Here is a 24113-nt window from a genome sequence, read left to right as displayed (position 1 = left end):
TTATTTGGACCAATTTGGAAATTTCTTTATCTGGTCTTAAATATGGCAGATAAACTATTACTAATCACATAACTATTCGTACTTTGGAAGTGGGATATTGTTCAGAAACAGCGAAAACTCGATCCAAAATCGAGTTCAATGAGAAGCAGGTATAAAAACATTTTGAGTGTTATTCATTTTCAAGTGCATTGAATGAGATAACAAATAGAATTCGACCCTTTCTAATTTAACATAATGAAAATAGTTTCTCAATGTGATATTCTAATTTTCCTTTCTTGGACTGTGGTTTTTACATTTTATTATTGAAGAATATTTTATTTATTTCTGAGTAGGTGCAGTGATTGTTTATGGATGTCACTTTAAAAAATTGTAATACTCAAATTAATCACGGAGTTTGGATTTGGAGTCGTTTTCATTCCAACAAGTGTTAAGTAATTTACAGCCATGTGTTGTAGTATTTTCCTGAATATGAATGAGTTTTCTTCACTTCCTGTGTCGACTCTGGGCCTTTGCATCATATGATGTAACTACGACGCTAGCTAGAAAGAAAGCTAACTGGCTAATGCCTTGGTTGTCAAAATCACCGTCAGTAGACAAACAAACGTAAGGTGTAACTTCAGCAAAAGAATTGACGGGCTCGAAAAGTAACAGGCAAGTTCAGAAATCTTCATTTTTATCGCGTGTGTTCTTATTTGTCGGAGTACGAAGTTAGTTGAACTTGTCGCAACGCTAGGGAGTTTCTTACGAATGCAAGTCGCTAATGTTCACAAATTGCTATGTTTTGATTGTTCATCAATCTAACCTCGCTTGTGTTCTATATCTTCCTTAGACAAATAAGTGAGTTGCATTTTTTATGACCGATGTCACCTTTCGCCACAGCTGCTTTGACAATAATTATATTTGTCGGCATTTATTAGCTGTTGTTTAAAGCTAACGCCCTTGCTGTTTTTGTTTACTTCTCAATTTAAGGGTCACTTAATGTTAGCTGTCAATATCACGTAGTCACTGTAGGTTCGTTGCGTTCTACAAGCTTGTTATAGAAATGTCTAACATTCAAAACACGTACTGCTTGCTCGGAGTTTTGACAGTCAACTACTGTATTTACTAAGGCCTATTTTTACTCTTACGGTTACCTCTATGCAATTGCGAAATAACGCTTTATGTTCCGAACTGGTATGGTCCTGTCTTTAGTTCTACCTACTAAGATTGTGTTTGGGCAAACGGAATAAAACAAGAAATGCACCTGCTGAGCCAAATGATATGGGAGCAAATATCGAACTACCCACCGCTGAACCGAGTTTCTGTTGTGATTTTGTCCTAAAACGTGCTATAATGCCAAACATGGGAAATAATGCAACGCCCAACATTCAGGTTTTGGATCTGATATATTATGACTCAAATGGAAGATAATGTTGTAAATAATAGAATCGCCCTAGTTCAGTGTCCAATTGAAGTTTGACTTTATAAACCATTGCATTGGATTTAAACTCTTGTTTTACATTAAAAATAATGTTCATATAGATAATTATGTTCCCAGTTCCAATGGATTGGACGTCAACAAGTGACAAACAAATTTACATTCACTGCAGGATGGAAAGAGACTATGATTGGACGTTTATCATCGTCAATGGCACTGAAAGAATTAATTATAAGGAACATTTTCTTACAAGAGGTTTATTGGCCATGTTACAGTCCATTTGATTGCCCAAATACTTGTACTGTACCTTTGGACAAAACAGTCTGCACAGCCATATTTTTGTACCCTTTTGTGCTCCTACTAGTTTTTCGCTTAGTGTGATTAGTTATAGTCATTTAACTAATGAGTCATTATCAGAAAAAAAAAAACAAAGCATTTTGTTTGTCAAGCAAGCTTACAGTCCGGGTCAAAGGAGTGAAAAAATCTTCCAGTGTGTGAAAGGATGCGTAAAATTGATGTACTTCTTCTTTCATGCGTTTTTGTGGGAACTTCAATTCTTTTTTTAAAAGCCCTGATGCTTTGCTTTCACACCAAGAAGTTCCTGTGTTCTCCACTTTTGCCTCATCGAAGGGTGTAACACCTGAAATTTGCACACTTTGACTTTCTTCATTGACTCATCAGCAGTTCTGGACAACAGCGATCCTTCGCTACTTCATGCTTCAAACTTCACGCCCTCAGTCCATCACGGATAAAAAATATACATATTTTTAAATTATACTTTGGAGAAAAAAAGTGAAAAACTTGTCTTATATGTATCTCTTTCCAGTGCTGTTAAATCTGAATAAATGCACTGAACGCACAGACCCAATATACATATATACTAGAGCTGTCCCGACTAGTCGACATTGTCGACGTCATCGATTACGTAAATCCGTCGACGAGCGCAACATCCCGTCGACGGTTAATAAAGGGTTAAAAAAAATATATGCGTTGAAAGTTCAGAATGTCGGACGCGCTCTGTATGCAAGCGGGGAAAGCGGCACAAAGCCAAAAAAAGCGCACCAGAGTGTCCAAAACATTGACTTATTTCAAAGAAACAAAGGAAGGTACACTCTTTCTGTCCTGTCTCTTCAATGCCAAGCTTGGCTGCACGTCGGCCGTGAATAAACACCTCAAGCGCCGTCGCCCAGTTTGTAAATCCATCTAACTAACTAACGACATGTTTTATTGAAGTTGCTAAGCCTGTCGCGCTATGCAATGAGTCCATTTATCGCACGGCAAATAAAAATGAGGGCGGTAATTTTCACGGCTGCCTTTTATCGCTGTGCACGTGCGTGCGTGCATACATTGGTGCGTGCGTGCTGATGGCTTGTGAGACTCCTTTCTCTTATCAACACGCTGTAGAATTAAAGTTCAGACATATAAAATAAGAAAACACATCTGTATTAAATATTGTAACGTTAGCATTGCTACACTGAGGTGAATGGGGGGGAAAAGGCAACCTACCGGTACTTTAGCCTGCTATGAAACATTGGCAGTCGTCTCGTGAAAGCAAACTTGCGGTTAAAAGGTGACACTTCAAACATGAAAAATCGCTGGTTAACAGCATTTGCAAACGAAAAAAAATGACCAAAAAAATCTATTATTGACACATGCAATGACAAAAAGTGTTTTTTTTGCGGAGTGTAAAGCTGAAGTTAGCGGTTTAGCGAACGTACTTCCGGTTAGCGGTTTAGCGAACGTACTTCCGGTGAACATTTCAAAATAAAAGCATGTCATGTTCGTCATATAAATAACGATTTCAGGAGTTAATCCCGCATACTTCAGAATTTAGATTCTACACTAAGAATACCTTTAAAATGACACCCTTTATGAAAAATCTGATTGGCAATGAATAATTATTATAATAATTATAAAACTATTATATATAGTACTATACTATAATATTAAGGCTAGGTGTTTTTTTAAGAATTGTTTTGAATCATGTTGGAAAGGTGAAGTCAGTGTTCTGAATCTGTTTACATTCCATTGTTTTGCACTAGTTAATTCTACCAGCATTTGAACTCATTGTTTATTTGTGATTTATTATTGTTATTTACGTGTTTATTTGTACTTTAATAAATAATTTAAGTGTTCCAATATGTTTTTGTGAATTGATAAACGTCAACAAAAATTTCATTGCTAAATTAGTAAAAAAAAAAAAAAATTCTTTTTTAATAGATTAGTCGACTAATCGTAAAAATAGTCGGCTGACTAATCGGGAGAAAATTAGTCGTTTGGGACAGCCCTAATATATACATATATACATTAGGGGTGTAACGGTACACAAAAATCTCTGTTCGGTACGTACCTCAGTTTTGAGGTCACGGTTCGGTTCATTTTCGGTACAGTAAGAAAACAAAATGCAAAATATAAATGTGCTAGTTGTTTATTACACACCTTTGTGCTTTCAACAATAGGAACATTAGCCTATACAAAGCTAGAGTTCTGCTCAAAAAGTAGCGGGTATTTAAAGATAATCCAACAACAATTTGCCTTTCAGACCCCGGGTATTGGTCAGCTTTCTTTCTGAAAGAAAGAAAAAAGTCCTGTGCTAATGAGAAAAGCTATCCCAATGACAAGGATTTTAACGTGTATTTTACAAATGAAATGCCTCAATGAATAATTTTTTTTCATATGAACGGTTTTCAAAAGCTTTATCGGTGGATTTTCTCAAGTTAAAGCGCCACACAGAAATTAATAAATTTAATTGTGTAAGCAGGATCTGTATATTATACTTATTATTTAATTACAGGTGTTTTAGCTCATTTCAATTTATTTTATTTAAATGGGCTATTATCTAGTTTATTATGTGTTTATATTTTACAAATGTGATGTAGTATTTATATATATTGTATATTTTATGTTGTATAACTTTAGTTCCTATGTGAATATTAGTTCCTACTTGTTTTGTTGTGGTAGGAGGGTTTTGTATTGAACACGGGACCGTGTTGGTTATTATTGTTGGTTATTATTATAGCAGAGAAGACAGCAGTAAATCAACAAAGACAAGTCAACTGTGCCCCAATCTACCACTCAAGAAATCTGATGGACTCAAAAAGTGGGTTACGATTGCATATTAGTTTGAAAATCGACCGGATCTACCGTATTTTTACATGAGTGACTTCTGGTCTGCCCGATCCTAGCTACCGGTAGTAGTATTGACGCAGGAGGGTCGCGTCTCGCGTCAAATAATAAACTCCGCCGTTCTTGTCTTGTTGAGCCACTTACGCGGCCGCACTGCGACTGATGTGCATTGGCTGATTGACTTTAATGCCCCCGTTTCACTGCGTTCTCGCGGCGGCCACGTTGTCGCGCCGTTAACGTTTCAGGGTTATACTGTCCTACCGTGATGGTCCTCGTCATAGTAGAGAAGATGAAGTACATATAATCTACACAAAGAAACTGTAACCCGATCGACTCACAGCCTCAAAAAGTAGGGTTACATTACGTCAGAAATTTGTTCGGTATGCCTCTGTTCCGAACCGAGCACCACGTACCGAAACGGTTCAATACAAATACATGTACCGTTACACCCTTAATATATGTATGTGTGTATATGTATTAGACCGGTCCAAAAAAATGAACTTTGGAAAATAGCTCTACATATATATATACACAGTGGGGAGAACAAGTATTTGATACACTGCCAATGGGTTTTCCCAGTGACAGTGTATCAAATACTTGTTCTCCCCACCGTGTATGTATATATATATATTTTTTTCACGTAAATAAGCTTCGCCCCTACTTCGCAGATTTTCGATTTTCGCCTGGGGTCCCCCCCATTAACCGCGAAAAACGAGGGGTCACTGTATATGCAAATTTCAAAGCATTTTTTCCCCTACTACCAGGTAATGTAAAACATCAACTGTTGTTGAAACACTGCTTACCAGAATATACTTATTGATCTGTCAACAACATACTTAAAATGTCCACTGACAAACACTGTAAATGACATTTAATACAAGAAGCCTTTTATTTTATTTTATTCTTTTAAATGTTAATTCCCAGCCCACAATGAAAACAAAAGGTGACTGACCGATAAGATTTAGTGGACATTGGACTTGAACAGAAAATAAGGGTGGGGATGACATGAGGTCGCAGGCAGTAGAACAGGGTTTTATAAGCAAAAACAGTTTTTTTTTCTTCAATAATTGTTAATCCAAAGTATTGTGTGGGACATCCAAATGAGGTTACATTTTTTGTAGGTCAACATCAGAGATATTATGAGTGAACCAGTATTCAAACAGGTGAGCGTTGTGTTTTTGTTTTGATACAAAACCTTTTGTGCGTGTTGTGGGGCAGCTCATCATCTGTTGCCTGCTATTTTATGTGGCTGATCTAACAGAAAAGACTGGAGCACTGCTGGGGAAGGAAGAGCTGTGCAAGTGACTGATAGTGACCTCTTGTTATACCTCCCCTTTCTCTTACCCTATGTTTTCCCTCTTGTCTCCCACAGAGCCTTGTAGGAAGGGACAACTCATCTTCTCAACTTCTCTTATCAAGTCAGCAAACTCGGGCCATAAATCACAGCGTTGACACCTTCCAGCCTCACCATTCAAAGAAGTCATCCATTGGCACAATATCAACAAACTGAGGCAATGATGCACTTGCATGCGCCAGGCGATCAATAAAATATCAGCTTCAGAAGTAAGGTCAGTATAAATTCTAACATGACCTGTTGCTTATAATTTGTAGTTTTGCTTTGTGATTCCAAATTACAAACCAAGCATCTGGTCAGGCACATTGTTAGTTGTGTGTCATCTAGGGCCTATGTGAAATCCTAAAGTGCAGTTTAGCAGTAAATAATTCGACGTAAACAGCTTTTGATACAAAAGGACGACGGCCCAAAGTGTGGATATATAGTTTTGGTAAAAATGTTTTGGTCCATTCAAATAAAACAGTTTAGCTGCTTATATTTGTGATGTTGCTATTATTTTAATATTATTCAGCAACTGCTTTGTATGTTACTGCTGTATTAGTATCATTTTCTCAAGTGACCCAAATTAATCTTAGCTGAGTGTTCAAGAGGATTTTCCAGTAGATTTTCTACCTAATTTACTTAATGTGAGCCAATCTTATACTTAATGGTTATAAATTACAATGCCTTTCTTTATTTAAATATTTATGCTAGTATTTCTAAACATTTACATTGGCTATACTTGACATGTTTTATTTTAAGGTCAATTCACAAAAGAAAATATCTGGGTCTGCAGAGTGTTTCCTGGATGCATCTGAATCTGGCACATGACAGACTTCTCGTTTCTGCTTTTTTGCTTTCCTTTTTCCAACATTGAATATAAATAACATATAAATATTATAACAGTGAAAGATTACTTAGTAAGTTTGAATGATTAACGACGGTCGTCTCCACTCCTGTTATTTATTTATTTATTTATTCATTCATTTATTTCAGGCCGTTGCATTCATTATGACACACATGCATAGTTCATCAGTTTTCAACTGGTTTACTGTACATTACAAGTGACAAAACAAACATAATAAACAAACATAAAATAATACTTTGCTACATCCAATCTAAATTCAATATTTGCGGTCTGTCTCAGTCCCCATCTCCAACGAATAGCAGCATTCAATTGTATTTCATTTTCGCAAATAAAATAGTCAATGATATAATAATTTCTTGACTGAAGGATTATACAGTGATGTCAAATTCTTTAATCATGATGGTTCAAGAGGTATTCTGTGATTGCCGTCATGATATTTACATCATCAGCCTTCACGCTGTGACCCGGGAATTAAACAGCTGCTTTCATACATGCCACGTCCCGGGTAAGTCCCGTACATTTTAATAGTACGCGACCCGGTTAATGTCCGTGTCATCCTGTGTCAGTCGACCCGGGAAATTGCTTTCAGTCATAAGGGCTACAACACAGTTCAGAGTCTGTCTGAAAGGGACTTATATGTGCAACTGTAGGCATACACTGTAGGCAAGGGGTCGGCAACCTATGGCTACGGCTACGGCTTTACGGGAGCGCCCCTCCCACCCCCTCTGCCTATGGTGTTATTATATGTGAGCAATAATGGATTTTGAGCACACCCCAAGCTCTTCCTCAATTTCTCGACTCCTACGCTCGTCGCTTTTTTTTTTCTCTGCGCGTTCAATTCAGTACAGGCTACTACTGTGTCACGAAGCCAACCAGTCAGAGAGCAGGTGGAAGTACACTGTGTTACCAATCTGCACTTTTGGCAATTGCGGTGCTTTCATCTCCGTACCGTAGTGTGGAGCGGACCGGCGATTAACGTGGCTCGTTGTCGTCGATTCGTCCGGTGCTTACTTTTGAGAGGTGGCGATGTGGGAAAAACAAAAAACAGTGACGCGTTGGATGGCTTTTTGCTGAAGACTTTTATTAACAAAACAAAAACCAGCGGGGGACAGCCACTTTTCACGGCGCCCTCCGCGCAGCTCTCTGTCAACACCGTGCTTCGCTTTCTCTCTTTTCCTTGCCCAGACGCCCACTTCTTCTTCTACGCTTAACTAGCAACCCGGTCATATTGTAGGGGACAGCGACCCCTTGATGATGCCGGTGACAACAGGTGTGCTGGGTATTTCCGCTAGCTCTGTTTGTGCGTTGTGTGTTGCACAAGTGTCAAACGCCACTATGAGAAACAACATGAAAATTAATGGAAAACGGGGCCAGGGATAACATTAAGGTAGGCATTTTTCATATTTGTAATATAAAATATAAAATCGTGCATAGAATTCACTGTTTTAAGTTGCTAGTGAACAAGTAAAAATGTAAGAGTGGCCTGTTCTGACTTTGAAGGTTAAAACAGCCCGCTCTGTACTGTGTAAGAGACCTGCATTGAGAATCACACGTGTTCCCCTTTTCTTGCTGATGTATGTGTGTGTCGGGGGGGTAATATATTTACAAAAGATGCTGCTGCTGTAAAGCTGTTATTACTGATGCACCTATTTTCAAATTTTGATATTTTATACAATATGCATTTATTTTTTAGTTAATTGATAAATAAGAACGGTAGTTATTCAATTTCAATATATGTCAGTGTTGTTTTGTTTGGAGTAAAATTACAGCTCTGTTGGATATAAAAATTCGGATGTGCGTCATTAATCATGGTGTGGCACACTGATTGACAAGAAAATTTGAAAGTGGCACTCCACACCAAAAAGGTTGTTGACCCCTGCTGTAGGCGATGTAGCTGAAAAAATATATCACGATATTTCAAGAAAATTTCTCATTCAGGAAAGCTGCAGTCAGTGCTCAGCCGAAGATTTATAATTAATTATTATTACTGATTATGTTATATAAGTATTTGTTGTCATTCTACTTTGCTCTTTGTAATTGTTGCATATAACTTTTGTACGTCTGAAGTAGTGAGGTTTTCCCATAACGGCTGACAAAATATCACTGCAGCCTCTCTACCGTGATATTTCAAAATTCATCTCACTACCAAAAGTACACTTGTAATATCGGAAATTGTATAATATGGCACATTCTTAGTATACAGTACACATTTCTGTTGAAATTCCTGAAACGGTGATTGTTAATGTTTTATAATGTTATACAGCGGGGCAAATAAGTATTTAGTCAACCACATATTGTGCAAGTTCTCCTACTTGAAAAGATTAGAGAGGCCTATAATTGTCAACATGGGTAAACCTCAAATCACATTGTTTGATTTTTAAAGAATTTATTTGCAAATCATGGTGGAAAATGAGTATTTGGTCAATACCAAAAGTTCATCTCAATACTTCATTATGTACCCTTTGTTGGCAATAAGGGAGGCCAAACGTTTTCTGTAACTCTTCACAAGCTTTTCACACACTGTTGCTGGTATTTTGGCCCGTTCCTCCATGCAGATCTCCTCTAGAGCAGTGATTTTTTGGGGCTGTTGTTGGGCAACACAGACTTTCAACTCCCTCCACAGATTTTCTATGGGGTTGAGTTCTGGAGACTGGCAAGGTCACTCCAGGACCTTGAAATGCTTCTTACGAAGCCACTCCTTTGTTGCCCTGGCTGTGTGTTTGGGATCATTCTTATGCTGAAAGACCCAGCTACGTCTCATCTTCAATGCCCTTGCTGATGGAAGGAGATTTTCACTCAAAATCTCTCGATACATGGCCCCATTCATTCTTTCCTTTACACAGATCAGTCGTCCTGGTCCCTTTGCAGAAAAACAGCCCCAAAGCATGACTTATCCACCCCCATGCTTCACAGTGGGTATGGTGTTCTTCGGATGCAATTCAGTATTCTTTCTCCTCCAAACACGAGGACCTGTGTTTTTACCAAAAAGTTCTATTTTGGTTTCATCTGACCATAACACATTCTCCCAGACCTTTTCTGGATCATCCAAAGACTCTCTAGCGAACCGCAGACGGGCTGGACGTGTACTTTCTTCAGCAGGGGGACACGTCTGGCAGTGCAGGATTTGAGTCCCTGGTGGAGCATTGTGTTACTGATAGTAGCTTTTGTTACTGTGGTCCCAGCTCTCTGTAGGTCATTCACTAGGTCCCCCCGTGTGGTCGTGGGATTTTTGCTCACCGTTCTTGTAGTCATTTTGACACCACGGGGTGAGATCTTGCATGGAGCCCCAGATCAAGGGAGATTATCCCCAGATCGAGGAAGATTATCAGTGTTCTTGTATGTCTTCCATTTTCTAATAATTGCTTCCACAGTTGATTTCTTTACACCAAGCATTTTACCTATTGCAGATTCAGTCTTCCCAGCCTGGTGCAGGTCTACAATTTTGTCTCTGGTGTCCTTCGACAGCTCTTTGGCCTTGGCCATAGTGGAGTTGGAGTGTGACTGACTGAGGTTGTGGACAGGTGTCTTTTATACCGATAATAAGTTAAAACAGGTACCATTAATACAGGTAACAGAGTGGAGCCTCGTTAGACCTCGTTAGACCTTGTTAGAAGGTTTGTAGGTGACCAAATACTTATTTTCCACTCTAATTTGGAAATAAATTCTTTAAAAATCAATCAATGGGATTTTCTGTTTTTTCTTCCACATTCTGTCTCTCATGGTTGAGGTTTACCCATGTTGACAATTACAGGCCTGTGTAATATTTTCAAATGGGAGAACTTGCACAACTAATGGTTGACTAAATACTCATTTGCCCCACTGTACCTATGTTTGCACCCCCTTTATGTTTAGAAAAATACCATTTTGCTTCCTTAACCCTTTAAGGAACCCAGACAATCCAGTGTATTCCCCTCATTATTGATTCTTTATCACGCCTTTCCCCGTCTGTTTTTTGTTTTCCATAGAAACATAGATTTCGTAATGACAACGAGCTGTACAGAAGATGTCAACGCTGACTGGGACTGATATCCCAGATGTTAGTCATGGTAAGTTGTTTGTAATTAAAAGATAAATTCCATGGTCTTTAACATAACATAATTAACTTAATTGAACTGCATTGCTCTGTATAGATAATCCTGATCTCCGGTTTCAAAATATGTTGTGTATACACAATTGACTGGATCCAGCATCAAAAATAATTTTTTTGTACTGTTCAAATTGGTGAAAAATGTTGTCCTCCTGGTCAGATGAGACTAAAGCTTTTGGCGGGGCTACGGAACAGCAAAAGGATTTCATGGTGGAGGAGAGCAGTGGCAGCACCACAATGAAGCATGAAAGCATACAATCTCATGGTGACCTGTCCCAGCCAGATGATTTCTCCAACCTCCCTCAGAATGGCCCTACTCTCACCAGGATGAGCAGCCCTTTGCCAGTTGAGCCAAATGAAACCAAGCCTGATGTGAGCGACACTGGCACAGGTAAAAGAAAACTCTTGCACTCCAATTTCAGGGTTTCAATTATTCAGAATTTATATGTAAAGTCATTGTTCTGTCATGTTTAAGTTATAGTTTATATCACTTCACTTTTCCGTAGAACACACATGTTGACTTTATAGGTTTTTTTGTTTTTGTTTTGTTTTTTTAAAGGTATAAAGATTTTTGTTCTTGATCCAGGTGTCTTTAAAGTATGGAAATATCTAAACATTAAAAATGAGATGAGTATTCTTATATTGTCAGCTCGAGGTGGGCATTAGAAGGGGTGCCTCAGAAATTGTGGGGAAAACTGATTGTTGTTTTTAAACATAAAACGTTAAGTGTTTCCCGCTTTGGAAGCCACAGACTATACAAACTGCGTGTATGCACTGATCTTAACTTAAAATCCTGCTTTTTTTTTTTTGTTTGGTGTCATCTACGGACACAGTAGATGTGTTTTGTAAATAATAAACATAGTTCACTGACTAATGTCTCTTGTGATCGGTGGGAGATGCTACAATAAGTGGCCTGTACTACGAAGCTGGTTTTCTGGCTTATCAGGGTAAATTTGAGAGTAACTTCATCGCATGCAGCCTAACTTTCCGGCTAATCAGGACTGCAAAAGCTGGATATGTTGGAACCTGGGAATGGTGCCACGCAATATCTCAAATTTGGTCGTCTCAGAGTTAGATCTTGATTAACCCCAGGTTTCTGATTAACCACGCCCTATTTAAACAGCACGCCGGGACCGAGTTTCACTGTTCATACGCTGCGTTGGAGTAGTGGTCGCCATGTGTCCATCCTCAACTGCATAAAAACACAACACATGACATGTCACTGTTTTGAATAAAAACACAAGTCCTCTTAACATGAAACCTCAATGCCATATAATACCCCACACATAGAGGGTGGACATTTCCACTGCACCAGGAGTGGACAGCACTCCCTCCACCCCTTTTAAAATTGGCCTGCCACTGTTGTTGGCTAGGGCCAACTCTTCAGCCACAGTGAAGGACTCTGGTGCACTTCCTCCTCCTGTGTCCCTCACTGCAACTTTCTTCTTGTTGGCTGTGAGAAAGAAAAGCACATTTTCATTTCCTCACTCTCTCTCCTGTTGCCCCCATCCCCACTACACACACTTACCATTTTGAATGATGTTCTTATATTTCATTTTGACCTGTTACCAGGTGCGTTTTCTGCTGCTGTTGCCTCTGAAGATGTTCAAAGGACATACATACTAGTAGTCTCATACAGTCAAGGGGACTAAACATACAATCATCCTCCTTCATGTGGTGATGCAAATACGATAAATTATTTCTTGCAGTTAACGTACCAAATCCTATTTTATTGTCCTGACAGCAGGCTTTATTTCTAGGACATAAATAAAACTGGCATACTTACACATTCACACGAGCTGTAATTCGCTGCCAACAGACCAGTCGCGCTCTACTAGCTAAAGCGGTGTTGGATTTCGCGGTAAGGGTGGATTTAAATTCTTCATAACTCCGCATAATTATCGCGCATTCCTCGTCTGAGAAATAAGGTGCCCGTGCCATCGTCAAAAGTTTGACTCTGGTATCCGTCCCTTTTATGTGAACACGCAGTAACTCTGATTGGGTTAACACAGGTTCAGCAAATCAGCTTCATTATCAGCGTCGTAGCACCGATTAACCCCAAACTAGATAACCAGGTTTTGTCAACCCTGGTTTCCCGCTGGAACCCTGGGTTACGTCTGGATAGGTTGAACTCCGTTCGTACTACAGGCCAATGATCTGTGATTTATGGCGAAATGCTCAGTCTTATCACCAAAAAATGCAAGTTGTAACCAATAAATGTTTTTATAAGTATTGGTTTAGTATGTGATGATGGCAATCTCTCCAATGGCCAGGATCAGATTTTCGTCCACTTTGTGTTTGACATTGTTGATATATTCAGTGTAGACTGTAGCTATTGTTTTGTTTATAAGAAGTCACAGCGAAAGGGCTCTGTGATGTTGTGATTATTGTTTTTGCGCATAGCTATTGTCTGTTGAGCTTCATAAAATCAGGTACGTTTTTTTCCTTGAAGAATGTAACGAAAATGAAATTTAACGGCTTTATCACTTCTTATTTCCATATTGTGTAGATGGTCACCCGGTGAAGCGAAAGAAGGGTCCTGCCCCCAAGATGCTGGGAAATGAGGTGTGCAGTGTATGTGGTGACAAGGCCTCTGGATTCCACTACAATGTGCTAAGCTGTGAGGGCTGCAAGGGCTTTTTCCGACGTAGTGTCATTAAAAGTGCTCAGTACACTTGCAAGAACAATGGACGGTGTGAAATGGACATGTACATGCGACGCAAGTGCCAGCAATGCCGCCTACGCAAGTGTCGTGAGGCAGGCATGCTAGAGCAGTGTGAGTGTTTGCGGGGCAATTCAATCTGAAATTTCATTGCATTGGTTATGCTAACATCATGGTATTTCATAATCAGTTTTGTGCCTGTGCATTAGTTGAAATTTTGCTGTGCTTGATGGCACATAGGTGTGCTTTCTGAAGAACAAATTCGTCTGAAGAAGATGAAGAAGCAGCAGGATGACGAAACGGCTCGCTCGTCCACAGTGCTCACTCCCACTCCTCCACAAGAAGTAGCTTCACTGGATCCACAGCAGCAGGAAATGATTGAGAAGCTGGTGGCTATGCAGAAGCAATGCAACAAGAGATCCTTTCTCGATCGACCAAAAGTGACAGTAAGTTGATATCTCAGTATTTGCGTGAAACAAATTCAATTTGTTCCCTCATCCCTGCATCCCTGGCTAGCTCATTTAAGGTCTACTTGCATGTTTTAAGTTAATCGAAAAAACAAGTTAATACTATAGACTGAACAACTGGACATGACACCAGTGGTGTCACCATTAGCATTTGCCGGCTCGCATTTAAAGCTCACATTTCACTGGTCAAACCACCACCACAACAGCCCGCATGACATTCTATACATTTGTGGAGGCCATATTTGGGCTGAGTGGTACGCGTTCTCTACATCAGTCTATGAGATAGGACGCGCAGGTGCTGTTAACGGTGGCCGAGAAGTGTCAGGCGAAATGCAAAGTCCAAATACTTTGCGAAAGAAAAAAAGCATGAATGCAAATTGGCCAAAGCACGATTGTAAATAGCCACACCACAAATGCAAATAGCCATGACACGAACCCCAACTGCCATAATACGAACCCCTGGTGAAAATTACAACAGTGCCCGGTGCCAAGTTTTGCAAAAATACTTTTTCGTTAGGGACAATGGGAGTCGAAGTCGTCGCGTCGCACATGAGTGTATAAAATACAACAGTGGTCTGTGGCAGTAGTTCTGTGTTTACAGTGAAATAAAATTAGTTTATTTTTCTTCATCAGAAATTCTTTTGACATGTTTTAGTCTTGGCAGTGCTCTCAAATACAGGACTTTTAAGTATTTGTTTGTTTGTCTCTTCATATGTTGTACCACATAAGTTAAATATGCTGATTTTCTTTTGTTTCAAAAAGTGTGTTTTACATTTTTTTAACAATCTATGGTTTAGCAGACAAGTAAGGAGACTAGTGACGAGATTTGTCGTTCACTTGAGTAAACGAATCCATTCCGGTTCGTTCAGTAAAAAGATTCGTTCAAACAAATCGTTCAACGAATCGTTCGCCCCCCTCATCTCCCTCCCTGCCCAAACGAATCGTTCGGTTACTGAACGGGAAGTGACGTTGCCGAACGAATCACCAAAGACCGCTTCGCAGTATAACTGAACGGGAAGTGACATTGCTTGGTCCCTCCCTCTCTTCCACATTGACCACTCGTCGTAGTTTCAGAAATGAGTGACAGGCGGTATCATTCTGCTTTCACAGACAGCCTCGTCTCCCTCCTGCTGCTGCAAAAGCGAGGGAGAACTTCCGCGTCGTCTGTCCTAGTTCTATGGGCTCAAAGTCATGGCTCGTGCTTGCATTTCGATTTAGGACACGGTTAAACATTTTCCTTTTGTGAGGGGAGTAGGGGGCGGGGGCGCACGGACTTTCTTTAGCAGGTTCTTGATCACGCTTACAATCACATATACAGCATGTTTGCTGTCACGAAAATAAAAATACATCGAAAGTTTAATTTCTGAATATGGAACGACCAACACATCATATTTACATCTCGCTCTGTTGTATTTTTGTTTTTTTGTATTAAGATGATCGTGTTGAATTTTTGCACTGGTATTAATAAATAAAATAATCCGGTCAGCTCCCCTGTCGTCCCCGCATCTCAGATCGTCAAATGCTGACGAGAAATAATTGTTTGCTCTTTACGATGTCGCCTTTCTACTCTCATTAGTCTGTTAAGAAAAATGTAGACATATTGCGACATCTCCCGTGTCCGCGTGCTTTGTTTTTGGGCGCTTGAGTAGCACATGATGGACGGATTGACATAATTTGTCAAACCAACCAACACCTGACACGAAAAAAAAAAAAAAAAAACACTCGGAAAAAAATTACATGTATATACAGTTTCATTGCAAATCAGTATTATGGTGATCATATTGTTTTTTTGCACTGGTATTAATAAATAAAATAATCCGGTCAGCTCCCCTGTCGTCCCCGCATCTCAGATCGTCAAATGCTGACGAGAAATAATTGTTAGCTCTTTACGATGTCGCCTTTCTACTCTCATTAGTCTGTTAAGAAAAATGTAGACATATTGCGACATCTCCCGTGTCTGCGTGCGTTGTTTTGGGCGCTTGAGTAGCACATGATGGACGGATTGACATAATTTGTCAAACCAACCAACACCCGACACGCTGACACGAAAAAAAAAAAAATAAAACACTCGGGAAAAAAATTGACATGTATATACAGTTTCATTGCAAATCAGTATTATGGTGATCATACTAAATATTTTTTTCTGTGCACATATGAGGTAAATATCGCTGCCATGAAGCCTCCATATAGTGACAGTTCTCTGCCCGCTTCACTGCCGTCACGCGACTGCAGCTCAGCTTTTGCTTGCCTCGTAGCTACCCGTGTTTTAAATTACTGTAAATTTTGATAGTATGTCGTCATAGGCAGTCACGAGTTTGTTGAGAAAAGTACTACTCTAAACAATGCTCGCTAGATTTGTGTGGTGTTTTTGTCTTTTTGAGCAGCATTTGATAGGCTCCACGTTAACAAATATGTGACAAAGTCATTTCCTTTCATTTTCTGATTCGTTCACCGCATAGTCATTACTGGAAAATCAAGTTAGCAGCAAGCTAGGTCAGGAACCGGAGGACCGAGTCACTGAACGGGAAGTGACAAAACTCAGTCTTGCCCCCCTGCCTGCACGCTGGCTGCTTATTGGCCACACGTGGACGTGAGTGACAAACGCCCTGATTCTGTTTCCGCTCCCTCCCCTGGCCGCGATGAGGCTGGCGTCTGATTGGTCGTGTGCGATGTCATGAAGACGCTGCCGCTTGCTCAACGCCCTCCCACGCAGCGAACAAGCACCACCTTCATAGAACGAATCAGTGCAGATGATGATTAGTTCGGTCTCGTTCACCAAAACAATTCGTTCAAAAAGAACGAATCGTTCGCGACCGATACAACACTAAAGGAGACATAATCCACAACTGACTACAGCCAATACAAACACAACGAGCATAAAGTATTGTCGCGAGTGAGGCTAAGCTATTAGCGTCGATAGTATTAACCAACAAATAGCTCAGAACAAGGCTTTACTAAACAAATTTCTTTGTTTTTATGCTGTTGCTGCTTCTCCCCTGGCGCTGACTCTTCCTGCGACTAAGGACTACGTGTACTTTTATTTTAATAGTGAGATCAGGAAGTTTAAAATTGTGTGTCAGTGTAAACTCTATTTCAAACTAGAGGAGCCCAGACCCAATTGCCAATTTCTGGTACTGCAGGCAAAAGTTTTTCAAACACTTCCTGGACCTTGTTTTGTGAGATCGGGTCTTGGTTTACAACACTGAATATGACGGCACCGCTGCCATCCACTAGAGTGGATGCGCAATGACTCTTTATTTTAGTAAGAGAAATAAAAAAAAAGCACATCACTTACACCCAGAAGGGCTTGCTTCACTATTTTGAGAGCACATAGCGATATTTTGAGAGCACATAGCGATATTGACTTTGCTAGTAATGAGTAATTTTGTGCTATTTATGTGGATAACAATAAAACAAACTACTGTAATTTATTGAATGTGATGCACTTATAGTTCACCACAATGGCTTATCTCTTCCTCAAATTAATGTACAATGAAGGATTTGATGAGCAAGTCAAGATGTCAATCTTTAACTCTTAGTTTTATAATGGGTGTTTGCAAGCCGTCAAATCTTATCACACTGTTTGTTTTCCCTGAAAAAACGGTGTTTTATTATCTTACGGTGGAGATGTGTTTGTCTTAGGTCTTTTGCTGGAACTGCAGTTGTTGCAATGTGTTGTATAAATAATGTTGATTTTGTTTGTGTGTTTCAAAAAAAAAAAAAAAAACACAGCCATGGCCACAGAATCAGGATCTACAGAATCGAGAAGTGCGTCAGCAGCGTTTCGCCCACTTCACTGAGCTGGCAATCATGTCGGTCCAGGAGATCGTGGATTTTGCTAAGCAGCTTCCTGGATTTTTAGAGCTCACAAGAGAGGACCAGATCGCTCTGTTGAAGACCTCCACCATAGAAGTTTGTTATGTTTCTATTTTGTTATGTTTATATGTATATTCAAGCACATTTTCTGTTTATTTATAGAATTTGATATACCGGTATATTGTTGATCAAACAATAAACTGAAAAAAATATGAAGATATGTATAGATATAACACAAATCCAAAGACAAATTCCAAAGAAAGTAGAAAATCAGTGAAGTGCAGCCTTTTTTGTAAGAGAATTCACCTGCTCAGCAATGATGTAAAATCATAGTTTTCAATATATTGGCTGTGCGTATGTTTTCATTACAAAATTAATTAAATTTAACAATAATTTTTCTCTTCAACAGATTATGCTGCTAGAGACGTCTCGTCGATACAACCCTGCCATTGACAGCATTACATTTCTGAAGGATTTTAGCTACAACAAGGAAGATTTTGCAAAAGCGGGTACTTTGAATATATGGTTATTGACAATGGATAATGTGTGATCCCTTTTTTCTAGGTCTAATGTACTCTAATGAAGAGTGCAAATATAATTAGATTCCTGTGTAAATTAATTTAAATGTTAAGTATTTAAATTGACAGTTAACGCGCATGTGTAACTTTTCTTTAAATCTTGTACAGTATTATTTTTTTGTTTCCATCCGTCTCAACAGGCCTTCAGTTTGAGTTCATTAATCCCATCTTTGAGTTTTCGAAAGGAATGAATGACCTGCAGCTGGATGAGGCCGAATACGCTCTGCTTATTGCCATCAACATATTTTCTGCAGGTCAGATTTCATCCTTAGCAAAGACAGTAACTATTCAAGCCCTTACACACGCAACGTAGTAATGAGCAGTGCTCTGTCAACAAAACCCATTCTTTGTGTATGTGATATGAGGCCTCAAGGACATGCAGCGTGCCATTGAATTGCAAAAATATTGAATTTGAGAGCAGTGTTTAAATGACTTTGTAATCTGTATTCAGTACTTGGTGAACTGATTAGAGATTGTGAACAACAGGAGACCACCAGCTTGCACTAAGGTGCTATTGCGCTTGCGCACTGCACTGTGGTGCATACCAAGGAAACCAAGTTCAGACTGAAAAGGCTTTTATTAAGGAATGTTTACAATTATCTAAGGAAGGAAATGGTTGGTGTTTTTTTCTGATTTGCTGTTTTGCTTGTTAAATGTTTGTTGTGGTTTCAAATACTTTTAGATCGGCCAAATGTTCAGGATCATGATCTTGTGGAAAGGCTGCAACAACCATATGTTGACGCTCTGCGCTCTTACATCACAATAAAGAGACCAAATGTAAGTAGCCACTGGTTGAAGTGATCTCTTTTCTAGTGTGTCAACATAACCTTGTTGTTGTCATAAAACAAGCACATCGGGTCACGACCGGGGTAGCGTTTGGATGGATTGAATTAAATTATAAAACTTTGACACACCTCGTTCACAAATGTTCATAGTTTTGCGATATGCCGTTAAGGAACGTGTGTACGTAGGAGACTCACTTATGTTTTGTGAGCTGTGCTCCTGGCTTTGCTGTAAAGACATTGTCAAGATTAGCTTTTAAGTCATTTCTTTTTTTTTTCTATTTGGTTTTGGCAGGACCACTTGATGTTTCCACGGATGCTGATGAAGCTGGTGAGCCTTCGTACATTGAGCAGCGTACACTCTGAACAGGTTTTTGCCCTTCGTCTTCAGGACAAGAAGCTTCCCCCGCTGCTTTCTGAAATCTGGGATGTCACTGAATGATTACAGTCCAAATGTCACACTCCTTGTTGGAATGTTGAATTTTGCGACAGACATGGCATGGCACAAGCTTGACCCAGTCTCATTTGGTCATGGACTACCAGCATTGTGCTGTTGTTGGGCTTTTTGTGGGAGCGTCTCAATGCAATTATGCGCTCAGACTCTGAAATGGTTTGTGTTCAGATGTTGTTGTTTTTTTCTCCTTAGACCTGTTCTTCCTCATATTGGGACTTTGGCATGACATTGCCAAAATGAAATACCAGCTCATGGGTTTGAATTTTTTCCTGATTCAACAACAGTTAAAAATGAGTGCATTTCTATTATTTTACAGTCTGAATGCTCTTGGCCTATAGCTGCTATTGCTTCATGTCATGATTCCAGCTGTGCTTTCAAATTAATTTATTCAATAGTTTTTTCATAGCTGAATTAGAAACTTTGTTACGTGTGACTTTCAGCAGCATTTTAATTTGACATTAGAAAATACTTTTTAAGTATGGAAAATGTCTGTGTTCATTTTAAGAAAGTACAGTTCATAAAAAGTTGTAGTTGCTCAGGTAAACTAATGTGAAGTAGAGGCATCCTTTATTAGATCACTGGAATGCCCAAAGGGATCCTTTTTATCAATACTGATGCACACAAATTATTTATTTTCTTAAGACAAGTGTGGATTGCACATATATCCACAAGATTGTACAGTACAAACTAACCCTTAATAATAGCAATCATATAAAGTAATGGGCGTCTTCTAAGGGAACAAGGGTGTGAAAAAAAGTCAATATGTTGGGTGGGTTTTCCTAAAATTACATGACATGAACCTGCTTAAAAATTACAAAAAAAAGATACACTATTCATATGGAGTTTAAACACTTTTGATATGAGTTATATATTTCCTGAAACAGTACTACAATACAATACATTTAGGACATAATTTAAAATGTTTTCCACATGAAAAAGCGGTGTAAAAACACATTGTTTACCCTCGCAGGTAAGATTGCTTAAAGCATTATTAGCCACATGAAATGATAAAAGGAAAACAACTGTAATGTAGTTCAATTGTAGAATTATTTAAGGTTAACAGATACCTGTGGTTCATCTTATGCAGTAAAAGACTTACATGCAGTAAAATATAATGATTAATTTAAATTTGTATTTATCTGTGGGTTTTACATGCTTCAGGAAACTGAGCGAGAAATCTTTTTTTTTGTTTGTTTGTTTTTTGAAGTGTTAGAATTAAAATTCTATTTAGTAATCTACATGTGCCTGTAACTGCTGTTCAATCACAATTAAGGGCCACCAATATTTCCAGATTGTATTTTACTCAACAGTTGTTTGGCTTTTTTTTTTTTTTTTTTAAACGACCAAAATTCCGAGTGATTTCTAATGCGTGGAACATTTGTGTAGTTGAAAATGTTCATGTAACAAAAAAATACTTTCATTTATCATTTTAGGAACACAACTTTGCAACACACAGTAAAGAGAGGCACTGTATTTCTCAATTGTTAAAGGTAGGCCTATTTTGGCTTGGTGTTGACGCCGATTACCTGATGCTTTGTGAATGTCCCCCCCCCCCCCAGATTGCTTAAAATGTTTTACTATTTTTGGCAGACATTTGTGCTTACCATTGCTGGGAAGGCACAGATCTTTTGAATATCAATAAACATTGGAATGTTATGCTTTACTCAGTTTCACCGGCAAGTAAGCATAGAAATTACATGAAATTTTGGTGGTTCAGTAAAATGTACAATGCATTTCACATGTGAACTATAAAAACAGTCTTAATTTGTGTTTTACTAAGAATGTGTGTCAAACCTCAACAAAACAAAAGAGCAGTACTACTTGACTAATGCAACACTTGAAAGTGAAAATATTCGATGTCCCAGGTTATTTCTAACACGATATGTAAAACAAATCGTATTGTATAATTAAATGGTTGATTTAAGCAGTGGATAATAGACATTTACTAATGTTTTGGGTGTCTATCATTTAAAAGAGCCTTCAAGATAAGTATGAACTGTACTCCAAACAAAATTGTACTCACAAAAATGTCTGTTCGGCCAAAGTACTTACTGCAAAACAAATAGTGCTTTACAAAAAAAAAATCTATTCTGGCTACAGTTCTACTGTCTTTTAGGGGTGTGGGTGGTAAAGATGAATATATCATATTCATAACAGAAACTTGTGTTTTGTATGTACAGTAAATTAAAGCTGTAGTATGAATCCACTTTGTGCCATATTATTTTCATTCATCCTTTAGCAATGTCTCAGATTTATGTGGTTTGATCTTTATCTAATTCACAAGAGTAATCTATCACCATGAAAGAAAAATTAAGGCAACCCTTTAATAACTGAGTCTCTTTAGGCCCCAATAACCTCAACCAAACATATGTCACATAGGCATGACCTCATTTTCACCAGTTATCTTGCTGCGTTACAGTATTTTTGAAAAGAGGAATGGTCAAAACTTAATTCCATTACGCACATCTGACTTGTAAATATGAAATGTTCAATGATGCTATTTCTGACAAAGGATCAACCAGTTATTAAATTCAAAGGTTCTTTTGAAACCTTTATGAAAACAGTTTAAGGCATGTTAATTTCAGTATTTTTTTTTTTTTTTTTTTTTAAATAATCAGTTTAGATAAAGATCGGACCAAATTTGATAATAAACAGTCTCAAATCAGTCAAAATTCAGTCAAAGTATGATGGGTTGCCAAGGAAAATCAAGAGCAACTGTATGATACAGTGGGGAGAACAAGTATTTGATACACTGCCGATTTTGCTGGTTTTCCCACTTGCAAGCCATGTAGAGGTCTGTAATTTGTATCATAAGTTCTCTTCAACTGTGAGGGACGGAATCTAATACAAAAATCGTTGGAGCGATTATTAGAAAATGGAAGAAGTTCAAGTTGACGGTCAATCTGCCTCGTTCTGGGGCTCCATGCAAGATCTCAGCTCGTGGGGTAGCACTGATCATGAGGAAGGTGAGGGATCAGCCCAGAACTACACGGCAGGACCTGGTCAATGACCTGAAGAGAGCTGGAACCACAGTCTCGAAGAAAACCATCGGAAACACATTATGCCGTCATGGATTAAAATCCTACAGCGCACGCAAGGTCCCGCTGCTGAAGCCAGTGCATGTCCAGACACGTCTGAAGTTTGCCACTGACCATCTGGATGATCCAGAGGAGCAATGGGAGAAGGTCAGGTGGTCGGATGAGACCAAATTTGAACTTTTTGGTCTAAACTTGGCTCGTCGTGTTTGGAGGAAAAAGAAGGATGAGTACAACCCCAAGAACACCATCCCAACCGTGAAACATGGAGGAGGAAACATCATTTTTTGGGGCTGCTTCTCTGCCAAGGGTACAGGACGACTGCATCGTATTGAGGGGAGGATGGATGGGGCTATGTATCGCCAGATCTTGGCTGACAACCTCCTTCCTTCAGTGAGAGCCCTGAAGATGGGTCGTGGCTGGGTCTTCCAGCATGACAACGACACAAAGCACACAGCCAAGGCAACTAAAGAGTGGCTCCGTAAGAAGCATCTTAAGGTCCTGGAGTGGCCTGGCCAGTCACCAGATCTGAACCCGATAGAAAATCTATGGAGGGAGCTGAAAGTCCGTGTTGCCCGGCAGCAGCCCCAAAACCTGAAGGCTCTGGAGAAGATCTGCATGGAGGAGTGGGCCAAAATCCCTGCTGCAGTGTGTGCAAACCTTGTCAAGGACTACAGGAAACGGTTGGTATCTATAATAGCAAACAAAGGTTTTTGTACCAAATATTAAGTTCGAGTTTTGTGATGTATCAAATACTTATGTCATGCAATTAAATGCAAATTTATTATTTAAAAATCATACAACGTGATTTTGTTTTTTTTTTGTATTAGATTCTGTCCCTCACAGTTGAAGAGAACTTATGATACAAATTACAGACCTGTACATGCTTTGCAAGTGGGAAAACCAGCAAAATCGGTAGTGTATCAAATACTTGTTCTCCCCACTGTATGTATTTCACGAGGGATAAGCGACTCCCATGCAACAAATTATCAGTGCTTTTCAGAAGCAAGCGCTAGGCATGCTATCTAACTCACAGGCGTCTGAGCTGTAAATATGTGTGGTCGAGGGGGGCACTAAAAGAAGAAGGCACTCCAGTTGTAACAATCCCAATTTGGGATGTGGTGTGCTGGGATTCCCAACACACCACATATGACCACCTATTCTGTTCTTGAATCTGATCCACATCCAGTTCTAAATTAGACATCTCATTCATTTAACTGGGAAGGTTGGCAGGGATTATTTACCTATTTAAAAAAAAGTATCTCTAGCAGGTTTTTTAAAATTAATTTGCCATCTCTTGGCGCAAATGGCAGTGAACGATCAATTTAGCTATTTGTCTTCTATAATTGTCTACTTTCATTCCTATTTTATTTATTTAACCCTTTTCGTGCCCGAATTATGATTCCCTCTCCCCACTAAAGGCTTTTATTACATTTATATACGACGGCAGCCTCAAACTTGTGGCCAGCAAGCCAAATGCGGCCCGCA

At 39.1% G+C, this 24113-nt stretch overlaps 1 protein-coding gene across 4 annotated transcripts; it reads left to right on the top strand.

The window, feature by feature from the left end:
* Positions 1-21796, top strand: nr1h3 (nuclear receptor subfamily 1, group H, member 3). Of its 4 annotated transcripts, XM_057850382.1 has the most exons (12): positions 1-149; positions 5916-6111; positions 10710-10790; positions 10992-11222; positions 13341-13607; positions 13734-13939; positions 17693-17872; positions 18186-18285; positions 18495-18608; positions 19037-19131; positions 19432-19467; positions 19528-21796. In XM_057850382.1, exons 3-12 carry the CDS (start codon positions 10748-10750, stop codon positions 19576-19578), a joined length of 1323 nt encoding a protein of 440 aa, XP_057706365.1. In that variant the 5' UTR covers positions 1-149; positions 5916-6111; positions 10710-10747; the 3' UTR covers positions 19579-21796. The 4 variants fall into 4 exon arrangements, with proteins under 4 accessions (XP_057706365.1, XP_057706355.1, XP_057706337.1 ...); XM_057850372.1 differs by having other exon boundaries at positions 5916-6106; positions 19432-21796; XM_057850354.1 differs by having other exon boundaries at positions 19432-21796.
* Positions 21797-24113: the final 2317 nt, after the last annotated feature.

Source organism: Corythoichthys intestinalis, chromosome 1, assembly GCF_030265065.1.
Source record: "Corythoichthys intestinalis isolate RoL2023-P3 chromosome 1, ASM3026506v1, whole genome shotgun sequence".
Lineage (NCBI taxonomy): Eukaryota > Metazoa > Chordata > Actinopteri > Syngnathiformes > Syngnathidae > Corythoichthys > Corythoichthys intestinalis.
Note: the sequence above shows the minus strand (reverse complement) of the source record. Positions and strands in the feature narration are given on the sequence as shown.